At 41.4% G+C, this 12,053-nt stretch overlaps 1 protein-coding gene across 1 annotated transcript in view; it reads left to right on the forward strand.

Annotated features, from left to right (window-relative positions):
* MYBPC1 (myosin binding protein C1) overlaps window positions 1-5,515 on the forward strand; it is a 108,175-nt gene extending 102,660 nt beyond the window's left edge. Inside the window, exon 30 of the mRNA XM_078146791.1 lies at window positions 4,777-5,515. Within this exon, the coding sequence (XP_078002917.1) occupies window positions 4,777-4,877 (101 nt within the window). The 3' untranslated portion in view covers window positions 4,878-5,515. The remainder of the gene's footprint in view (window positions 1-4,776) is intronic.
* The last annotated feature ends 6,538 nt before the right edge of the window (window positions 5,516-12,053 follow it).

Below are 12,053 nucleotides of genomic sequence, written 5' to 3' on the forward strand. Positions count from 1 at the left end.
CTCATTCTATATTTACTAGTTGTGCAACCCATGGCACTTAATCTAAGTCTGAGTTTCCTTCTCAGTAAAATGAGAGGGGGTTAAGAGAGTGAGAGTGGAAACTTGATGACCTTGGAAGTCACCTGCAGCCCCACATCTATGAGCCTATGTTCCTGGGGTGGCTTGTTGTTGTTGTTTTTTTTAACCCTATTTACTCGTGAAAAAACTCCCTTTTGATGTATATTTCTGAAATTCAAAGAACAAATGCTCAAGGGATTTCAACTATGAAATTGAATTTTTTAATCTAAAAATCTAGTAAAAAGATCTTCAAAAAGTCAAACGAGTAAATATGGCAGAGAATTGAATATGTGCCTTTAAAAAAAAAGAATTGTCATGAAAGCTTAATTTTAAGCATTTTTTTCCTAATGATTTTGTCTTTGGTTATATAGCAGAATTTATATTCACTGTGAATGCATAACAGGAATTATTTTTTTTCTGAATAGGTGACTTTCAAATCAAATATAAAGGCATATTAGATTTTTACAGTTTTACAGCTGTGACAGTCATTCCAATATTTGCCCTGCTGCTTTCTTGACTTAACCAGAGACTTGTTTTGGATTCAAACCAAACAACCAGTAGTTAAACATACTGCATCTTGCATCTCAACTGATACCATTTCAGCTTAATTTCGACAGTTAGCATTGTTATTTTTATTACACTGACAGTGTTTATGTAGAAATTTGAAAGGCACCTTCTAAAAAATAATTCCTCTACACCATGTTTTGAAAGTAAATGAAACCTGCTAATTGTATAAAATTATAATATCATAAAAGCAGTTTAGAAAAATGTATTTTGGGGGGATTAAACAGGGGACACTCCTAATGCTTTGCCATTTGAATTTTAAATAAGCATTTTGTTGTTAGGAAATCATGTATCTGTCAGTGAATTCATGAGAATGTGATGTGAGCTTTGATAGCTTGGAAAACATTGTTGGTTCTGAAGGCAATAGCTGATTAAACAGAGTTAAACTGTTTAAAATGTAAAAGGTAAGAATGTCGGCTGAGAACTGATAAATACCAGTCCCACTATTCTAATTCTGCAGTGATATATCAAGGATTAATTACCACAGGACAACCAGTCTTCTTGGCGGGGCAGCAACAGGTTTAAAAAATTCATATCCCACTGGATATTACTTTCCATTCCATTCCTATTTTACATGAAAATGCGTTTTGCATGTAAAGCTTGCCTTTCCTTCTGCTTTTAAACTGTCCTCATTAGTACTCATGGCATACAACAGCTATGCCATGAGTGAGGAAGGCCAAATTATTCAAGAACAGTAAACTAACAGAGATAAGTTAGCAGGTAGGGAGTTAGGCAGCGTAACGTATCACAAAACTACAATTATGAAGCATCTTATTTTTAACAACAAGGCCACTGTAAGCTTGGGAACCAACAAAATAGTGTCTTCATGTATCTTAGATACCCTTTCGGACAGGTGTCAAACATGCGGCCCACAGCATTCCCGAGTACAGCTGAACCAGATTAAAACATAACTGAAAAAAATGTAATAAAACAAATAAAAATACAAGAAAACATAGATGATATCACAATTTAAAACCAAGTCAGTATTCAGTCTGTGGAATAAGAGCCCCTGTTTCTATCTGAGTCTGACACCACTGCTTCAAGATGAGTTTATGAATTAGCTCCTTTAACTGCACAGCGAGGTTTGGGAGTATGAGCAGCTTTCAATGCCCACATTTTAGAAAGAGGATTTGGGACCCTTTGGCCATAGGTTTAACCTTTAGGGACTTGACAAGCCCTGTCTATGTCTATAACAAGTACTACCAGGCTGTTGGAACATTTTCATGTGGCTGAAATTAGCATGGAGATTTATGTCCTTAAATGAAACCCAAGATCCTTCCAGGACCCTGCATGAAGGGGTGTCATGTATAAAGCTAGGTTTGTTTCATACGTGATATATATATATATTTTTTCAAATCATAGCATAAGCAGGAACAGTCATTTTAATTTGGGATGCAAAATATGTGAAGTAGAGTATCTGAAGGAAAAGAATGCTATGGATAAGTCACAGAATCTGACTGGGCCTCCTCACCTGAAAGATCAGGGGCCGGACTGAATGAGACACCTTCAATGCCCATGTACATCACTGATTTACATATATGTGTGCGTATGCTCATATATGTATATGTAGATACAAACACATTTTTATGTTCAATTCTTCCCAGTCCAAAAGCATCAATTAAGCTTCGGTCTGTGAGTTTGGTGAAGAAAAGATCTCTCACCCTCAGATGTAGAGGCCACAATAAATTTTCCTTGTGCATCCCCAGAGCTTACCATAATGCCCGGCACAGTCAGTGCTTAATAAATGTTTCCTGACTGATTGATTGATTGATTATGAACTTTCAGAAATTATATTTATAGCCTCTAAAATAGGAGGAAATTGAAACTATCTTTTAAAATAAATTTTCTGGATTATAATCATAAAGGCAGCCAGGTGGTATAGTAGATCAGGTTCTGGGCTTGGAGGCAGGAAGACCTGAGTTCAAATCCTACCTCAGACACCTACTAGCCATACCCTGGGCCTCGGTTTCCTCATCTGTAAAATGACTCTTTGGACTCCATGGTCCTTTCTAATTCCATGTCTATGATCCCGGAATCAACCAATCAACAAGCAGGTGACATGCCAGGCACATTTCTAGACACTAGAATTACAAAGGAACTCACATCCTAAGTATCATGTCATAGCCATTCATTCCAGTCACTTAATGCTGAACTCCTCTCAGTCCTCCTCTAGCTTAGGGGTATGCTAAGGGCTTCTGTTCATTCGAACCCTGCAATTTAAAACGTGAGACTTTCTGTATAACGAGCTCAGAGCACGGTTGTCCGACAAGGCCCCGCAGGCTAACCTAGATTTACTTGATAATTTTGCCTTTTTGAGTTTCCACATATATATATGTATCATAGTGCTATGTCTGTGTTTTTCTTTTGTTGAAAAACGCCATATATATATGTTGTAGTTTCTTTTAAGCTTACGGTTTGGAAGCTATTACCATAAACATCCACCTCACATTCTGATTGGCTGTCCCATCCCGCTAAGGCCAAAGACTCGGAGTCAGTTCCCTTCGTCCTGCCTATTAATAAAGCTTTCCCATATTAATGAGTCCTTTGAAGTGGTACTGGATCCTGCCTTTATCTTCCATATGCTTCTATTTTCTCCATCTTTTACATGACTAAGGATTCATTAAATCATCTCCTCATCTACCATAACTGTGAAAATAATTGTATCCAACAAGTCATCCACCTTGGTGTCAGCCCTTTATTAATGCTCATAACTTCTCTCTCTCTCTCTCCCTTAGTTGTAGCGCAGTAAGGATTTTTGAATGTATAGTGTCATCTCAGGTAAGCTTTCATATGGTTTCGGCCTATGAAGCTTATGACTGTCATAAGCCATACAGAGCCTGTGGAGTATGGCATGATTTTCATTATGTGACCTAATGAAAATGGTATGTCCTTAATCACTAACTGAGTAGTTTAAACGTGTATTTCAGAAACTTTGAAATTAACCACTAGTACTCACCCATCACAATAACCCCGACATCCTAAGACACTTGCTTACGTCACAAGATAGAGCATGAGGCCTTGAACGTAGCTGGAGACGGCGGGACGGCATGCTGCAACTAACTGCATCAAGGAATGGACCCATAAACAAAGGGCAGCCTCTCTTCTGAGACGTGATTGGATTTTTTCTTTTTCATTTTAAGAAAAGAATGGTTTTCTGAGACTTGCATTGGGGAAGTTGTCTAAGAATGTCAAACAGCATGCTGCTTTTGTCTGAATTGCACCTCTGTTAGAGATTAGTGAAGCCCTTCCCTAAGAGGTTTTGGTAGGTTGTTCCAAAAGGTTCTCTCCGAAAGGATTTAGTTTTTTAGAAAACAAACAAACTTAGAAACAAAGGTAAGTACAAGGGATCGGTGGGTATTCACACCAAATACAAGGGCAGTCCTATTACTTTCAGTGAATCCAATTTTTAATAAATTTTCAATTTATCATCTTCCCCATATTGGCCCCCAGAAAGAAAAAAAAGAAAGAAAGATATCCTGGTTGGCTTATTTAGGCTTTATTCAGGAGTTGTCCCATTGTCCCCACCTGCCCCTATCGTGCTGGGTCGGAATCTCCACTTAATTAGAAGACTGAAGGTTAAGCTGGAGAGGCAGCATGGCGTGTGAGTAGCCAACGGAGTCGGGAAGACCTGAGCTCCTGTCTGACCTCAGATGGTTGCTAGCTACGTGACCCTGGGCAGGTCACTGCCTCTTAATTACTATACACTGAAGGGAAGATATTGGTCTGCAGTAGAGGAGGGAGTTTCACCAGAAGGAAATCACAGATGGAGCCCTCCATCCTTCCCCTTTCAGGTGAAAGTGGATCTTGGTGTTCATCCACAATCTAGGTGAATTCACTCCACTGTGTGGCTCGTCCATGTACACACGCAGAGCATTCTCACCTGTGCTCAAACAGGAGCCGATATTTGGAAATCACCAAATTTGAACCACAATTGGTTATCCAGAGTGCTTAGGAGGCCTGCTCTGAAACTTGCCTCTTCCTTCCCAGTGCCAGCTGGTTTCTCTTCCTTAAAGCACCAAAGTCAGGACAAGATGCCCTAGCAGGAGCCGCAAGGCTCTTTGTCCCCCCTCCTCAGGGCAGCTAGGCCCCCCAATGATAGAGTCAGCCTGTCTCTCTCAGCTGTGTTGAACTGTTTCCTTTTCTCCTCCTCTGCAGGTGGCCTTTCCTTCTGCAGGCTTCTTTTGCAAGGTGTTCCTCCAAACATAATCGATTCATATTTGCGGGACTTGGAATCAAGCAATCCTGAGGGAAACTGAGTCTGCCCAGTGCTTCCCTGCTACTGTAGTGAAAACTGGTTGCCAATGGGAAAACATTTCTTTTGTTATTCTTCCAATAGCAACCCAAGTGTGGTCATTTCTTTCCTCCTTCTGTTGAAAATAAAATATTCCCATGGGTGGCTTAGAGTGGGCATTCTTGGAAAGACCCAGATTGGAAGTCAGGCCTTTGGTAATGTTCAGCCTTGCTTTGTGTTTGATGATAATTGTATTTTTAAAAAAAAGAAAGAAAGAAAAGGAAAAGAAAGAAAGGAAAGTGGGAAAATAAGCATGCACTGTGATTTGTGTTTGTCAGACTGCAGAGTGCTATAAGTGTATAGAGCTAAGTCAGAGGCAGTGAGGGACAATGTGAAACCTTAAATCTAGCCCTTGGGGAAAATGGATTTTTCTCAGTTCCCAGTATCATTTGCTTAGGACAGCAAAATCCTCTGCTGCCCAATACCAGCGGCCCCCTGCATTAGCCAGTTTCAACTGAATTCGCTAAGTGTTCTGTTCCCAAGACCTCACCTTGAAAATCAATTTGTTCTCAACAGAAGGTAAAATGTGTTCAGTTAATTGTATAATAATAATTTTAAAAACAAAGTGTTTATGTTGGAGAAAAAAAACCTGCCCGCACCTTATTGTGTGTGTATCTTTTTTTTTTTTTGTGGTGGTGGTGGTGGTGGTGGTGATGGTGTTGGGGAGAGGAGTAAACTTACCTCAGATTAAACAGCTAAAAACAACAGGCCAGTGCCTCCACTGATGCCTGGTCCCCCACCCTGGCTGAGGCTATAGGTGTCCCACCCATTCCTAGGGCCACATGAAAGGAAGCCTTACAGATAGATTTGTTTTCAAGTTGAGCAGCCCACAATGGTTTTGCTGTCATCTTTCTGGCAGCTTCTCCCACATTTCCTGGGGTGGTGATTGGCGGGGCAGGGAGAGGGTTGGGAGAGGAAGTTTGCTAGGGGAAGATGAGGAAGAATGTAGTTCTTGCTATTTTTTTTGATAGCCCGCACATCCATAACTATTCAGGAGCCCCAAAGCATTGTGGGCTGATATTTTATAGGCATAATGTAGAACCACAAAATCTTAAGTTGTTCTTATTGTATTGGAGCTGGGGGATAATGGCAGTAGTAATCAATAAACTAATTAATGATGCTTGCTCATATTTATAGAATGTTTTAAGGTTTATAAAGTGCTTTATATATGTTATCTCATTTGATCTTTACAAAAACTCTCTGGAGTAACTGCTATAGGTATTATTATCCCCACTTTTCAGATAAGGAAACTGAGGCTCAGGGCATTAGGCAGCCAGGTGGCACAAAATAGGCTGTGAGATTGGAATCAGGAAGACCTGAATTCAGATGTTGCTTCAGACATTTACGAGCTGTGTGGTCTTGTACGAGTCACTTAACCTCTCTCAGCCTTAGTTTTCTCATCTGTAAAGTGGTAATAATAATAAGAATAATAACATCTATCTCACAGGATAGTTGTGAGGATCGAAAGAAATAATATGCAAAGTGTTTTGCAAAACTCGGAGCACTCCATGACTTGCTCAAGGTCTCATGGCTAATACGTTTCAAAGGCAACACTTGAATCCAGGGCCTGTCGCTGTCCATTATGCCGTGTTAACTCAGTGGGTACAGATGATTGAGACTGGAGTGACCAGGCAGAGGAAGAAGGGGGTGGGGGAGGGAGTGCAGGTAGTTGCAGTGTTTGGGGAGAAGGTAACAAACTGGACCTGGCTGTCCTGTCTCTCCCCTTGGCTGCCCGATTTGAAAAAAGCCCAGTCTAAATTCACTGCCTCTTCTCACCACCACACCCTTCTCACACCGTGGCAATATGGTTTCCCATTGCCAACAGTCTACTGAAACAGTTCTAAGTCCACCAATGACCTCCTTATTGCTCAATCCCATGGTCTCTCCTGTTCTCATCCTGCTGGGCCTCTTTGCATCATAAAATACCGTGGACCTTCACCCTCCACCTGGCCACATCTCCTCCTTTGCCTTCTCTGTCTCCTCGGCAGGCTTCTCTCATCATCTCATCTCTTCATCTTGTGCAGGAGATGGAATATAATGGAATCGCCTCTCAACTTCAATTATCTATATCTTAACTGATGTGGGCATTCCTTCCAATGCTACTACTCATACTCCCTTTGCAATTTAGTAGCTGATAGCTACAGGGGCCAAGGACCTACTCAAAAATGATTTCAACTGGTCCTTGGACACACACACACACACACACACACACACACACACACACACACACACACACAGAGCTACTGGGCCCCTCCTCTAAATATCTTCAATTTTATAACCATAGTGTGAAATAAAAATTTAATTGTATAACCCCAAGATCAATTTAACACTAAGAATTCCAGTTTTTGCCAACTTGTCCATTTGTAATACATGAAACGCTATGTTTGCAATAAGGAAGATGTATACGTTCACAGCCTCTTACCCAGGCTGTCATAATTGCCTCCCACATGGTCTACCTACCTCTAGTCAACCCTTTCTCCATTCCATCCACAGAGTTGCCAAAATAATCTTCAAAATGGCCCTGTCACTCCATTTCTCAAAACTTTTTCAATGGCTCTCAATTGTCTGTAGGATACAATGTAACCTCCTTGGTTTAGCAATTAAGGTCCTTTGTAACCTATCTCCAGCCTCACTTTCTAGCCTTCTTTCATATTACTCCCCTCCACACCTTCTGTATTCCAGCCAAACTGAACTGTTAGCTGCTGTCCAATCTCATTCTGCCCTTTCCCACCTTGATACATCCACGCAGCCCATCCCCTGGGCTTAGAATACTTCTCATCTCCACCAGTTAAAATCTTTTCCCCTCAAGCCTCAATTTATGGTCCCTTCATTAACTCCTTCCTATTCCCCAGCTAGAAGCATGGGCTCTCTCTCTCTCTCTCTCTCTCTCTCTCTCTCTCTCTCTCTCTCTCTCTCTCTCTCTCTCTCTCTCTCTCTCTCTTCTCTCTCTCTTTTTTCACATTTTTCTAGAGTACTTTGTTTTAGTATCCCCTTTGAGCTTAACACATGAGTTGAGCAAATATCTACTTCAAGGAGGCATTCCCCCGGTGGAATGGGAAATGGGCAGCTGGGAACAATTGTTTCCATGACCATGAAGGCAGTTGAAGCAGGCTCTGTGGAGTGATGAGAGGTTGGTCAGACATCAAAGATGCCAAGGTCGTCCACTGCACCCCGAGCCATCCCCAGTCATCTTGACTTTTGTCCTGCCCCTGGATTTGATGAGTGGAAGAGAGTGAGGCACCCAACTTTGCACAACTCTGCCTCAGTTAAATCCAGTTCACACACAAGTCATCACTCCATGATGTCACTGGTCCTCCTCAAAAATAAAAGAAAAACAATAACAACAAACATTCACATATTATCTTAATGGGTCTAAAATATTCCCACACGTAGACCTCATCAAATATTACATCTCTGAAAGCAGGAATGGTTTCATTTTTCTTTTGATACCTAGTATCTTCCACATAAGAAGCATTTTTTAAAAAACTGTTTTGAATTGAAATAAACATTGTTGTCTGCCTCTTCCCAATCCTATTAACAGGAGCAATGGCGAATGGGGGGAGAGGTGGATGGGAAGTCAAATGGTGAGACATGGATGGGGCAGAAAGCACTCCCCTCACTCCTACTGAAGGTCCAGGAGAAAGGGACATAAAGACCATGAGTCATGACTCTCTACTAGGGCTGACCACTCCTCAGTGGCTGACATAAGCTAAAGTCAGAAGCCAGAGATCCCTGGAGAAATCATCACCCTTATGGCCACCATCTTGCAGTAGATTGAAAGTTTGACGCTCCAGGATGAGCTAAGAGCCCAACACCAGAGTCTGTGTGTGGGATGTGGGGTGATGACCACTCCTATGAGAAAAGTGAGTTGAACATATGTGGGCACTACCATGACACTGTTTTGCCTACTTGAGGGAGGACTCAAATGGAACACTGACTAGAAGTGCTAGGTCCACATCAATCCTAGAGGTGATTGCCTAATCCTAGTTTGATGAGGCTTCCAGGGTCAGGACGAGCAGTGTGCTGGAAGCTGTTTGGTGCCCGGTTTATTATTTCATTATGTTGTCTGTTCTCTCATCATTATGTACTATTTATTTGCTTATGGATTCTATGTTAAGAGTAGTTGCATGTCCTATCTAAATGTATTTATCTGCTTCTGTACAAAGCCTACATCATCATGCCAAAGTTGTATGACTAGCACTTACTGAAGTAGAGACAATATTAAAGAATGAAGTGGAGTTAACCACCGGGTGAGGCTCAGAGCTCATTTTGATTAGGTAGATAATAATAATAGCTAGCATTCATATAAGTGCTTTAAGGTTTATACAGTGCTTCTCATGTTATTTCATTTGATCCCAACAAGCACCCAGAAAGGTAGGTGATATTTATAGTCCCTATTTTACAGATGAGGAAAACTGAGGCAGAGGAAGGTTAAGTGACTTGCCCCTTGCCCAGGGTCATACAACTAGTAAGGGTCAGTGGCAGGATTTGAACTTAGGCCTTCCTGACTCCAAATCCAGCACTGACCTGTTGAGGGCGAGGTAGACCTGGCAGATAGAAGGCGAATCCCAAGAGCACAGAACTGGCTTAGCACTTCCTCCTTATCAAAGTGTGCTAGACAGCAGAGGCTTCTACAGAACTGTTAAAGGTACTGTGCTAGCAATACTACCTGGTGATTAAATATGCGAATCAAAAAATCACAGAGTATCAAAAAAGAGTCCCTCTGGCTCCGCATGGGTCTGGTGTTGGACCAGCTAGAGACGTGTTGTAACCCAAGTGGGGAGGACTCTACCTTGTGGAGCTGTGCATTAAAGAAGCCATGACGTGGGGCAGGTAGGTGATGTTGTAGCAGAGGGAGCACCCACCCTGGAGTCAGGAGGACCTGAGTTCAAATTTAGTGAAACACTAACTAGCTGTGTGACTCTGAGCAGGTCAAAAAAAAAAAAGGAGAAGAAGAAGCCATAGACGTGTGTTCTGTCACTTGGTTCTGAATAACTTGGCCCCTTTTTTGTTCTATATATAGATGCTCCTAGTCTTCCCATTGGGCCTTCCAGGACACAGTTTTGTTTTGGAAAAAGTTAGCACAAAACAATACTTGGAGTGTGTGTGTGTGTGTGTGTGTGTGGTCACTCTCAAAACATTCTTCCAGATAAATTTTTAATTTGTAAATATAAAACACAATCATTTACTACACATTTCTTCCTTGGAAATTAAATACTCATTTGTTTTCTTGGACATGCATAAAAAGCTTAAGTTATATCCAAAGATAAGTAAATTAAGCCATTAGGAAAAACAAACAAAAACAGAGAGTTTAATGCTCTCAGTAGAGATGTTTCTACCTGTTAAAGGCATACAAGGGATATTGGTGCCTCCTACATTTCCTGAACCCTAGTACAAAATTCTGGTTGCCTCACCTTTGTTGCAGTTCTACACAACAAAGACAAAGGTCTTGGTTCCCTCACAGGAAGGTATACTTCTATACCTACCAGAAAGCTGGAACTCTAGTAAAGGAAGTGGAAAGCAGCCCTTCTTCAGAGGAGAAAATTGTTTGAGAAATATGTGAAAACAGGATATTGCATGTACTTTCAAAGGGTTGAACCTCTATGTCCCAGAAGCCATGGCTGCTTCCCAGAGAAGGTTCCACACTCAGGACGACATCAGTAAGGGCAGCCTTGTTGGGCTTCGGTCCAGCTATTAGACCCTGGTCCTTGAGACTCAAGAGGCATTCACAGACAGTCCTTCAGGCTGACTGGAGAAGTGTGGAGCCCACTGAAGAATCCGTGACCAATCTCCGCAGCTGCTGTGGAGGCAGCGTGGAAATCGGGTCATGCCTTAAGGAGTGGGTCTTGACCCAGGGAACTGATGGAGCTGCTCGTTGGGTCCTCTTTTTCCACACTCCCTATCCCTAAATGGAGTTTCTCCCCTCTAAACTGTGCCTCCGTGGTGTACAACTGGAACTGGATACTTCCAGGTGGTAGAAAAGGAGATTTATTTTTCTACTCAAATCAGAGAATTACTTTGCTTGGGTTTTGGCCGTGCCTTGAAGGTAGCAGATACTTAAAAAATGCTTGTTGTCACTTACTGGCTCTGTGACCCTGAGTCACTCATTTAACTTTTCTGTGCCCAGCTTCCTCATCTGTAAAATGAGGGGGTTAGAGTCGATGACCTCAAAGGTCCCTTACAGCTCTAAATCTCTGATCTCTTGAATAATATCATTTTATGAACTGGTTTTGTTTGTGGTCAATTCATTAAAGGAACTTAAGGGATATTAAGGGAATTGAATTTGTGTATCATACTCTAATCTTTGTGGAGAGCAAATGGAAATCTCTAATGTCAAAGAATTACTTTTCAACCCATTCTTAGGACTCTGTCTGAAAATTATCATAAAAAGGAAAACACATCCAAAAAATAAAAGGACCAACCTGTACAAAAATATTTATAGCTGTTCAATGTGATAGGTAGAAAATTGGATGGTACAGAGAGTTCAACAATTAGAGAATGACTCCATAAATGACTGTATATTAATAGAACATTCAGTTGCCATAAAAAAAATCGGAACCATATAAGGACAGACACACACACACACACACACACACACACACACACACTCACAAATACCTAGAGAATATGATGCAAAGCCGTGAGCAAAAGTGGCTGTTGTAATGAAACACACCTCCTGCCTCCTGACAGAGAGTGAGGGACAGAGATGAAGAAGGAGATGTGGATACACACACACACACACACACACACACACACACACACACACAGAGCCAATGTGGTGCTGGGATCGTACTCGTTTGTTATGAGAGACGGCATCTACTGGGGAGAAGGGAGGGAGACTATGAGAGCAGATTGGAGGGTGGTCACACACGGGCATGCACATGTATGTATATACACATACAAAGACACACAGTATAAGCATGCATGTGCATACATTACAATGCACACGTATATACATGTCTATACACGTGATGTGTGCACACATATAGTACTGCACATCTACATACACATCTGCATAGAGGCATGCACATATATACAATACAATAAACTTACACTGTGCATAATACATGTAAATGTGTGTACATGTATACATGCACACGTATGAATGTGATGTACATATACACAATATTCATGTATACAT

This window comes from Phascolarctos cinereus, unplaced genomic scaffold (genome assembly GCF_003287225.1).
Source record: "Phascolarctos cinereus isolate Bilbo 61053 unplaced genomic scaffold, phaCin_HiC Scaffold_1;HRSCAF=81, whole genome shotgun sequence".
Taxonomy (NCBI): domain Eukaryota; kingdom Metazoa; phylum Chordata; class Mammalia; order Diprotodontia; family Phascolarctidae; genus Phascolarctos; species Phascolarctos cinereus.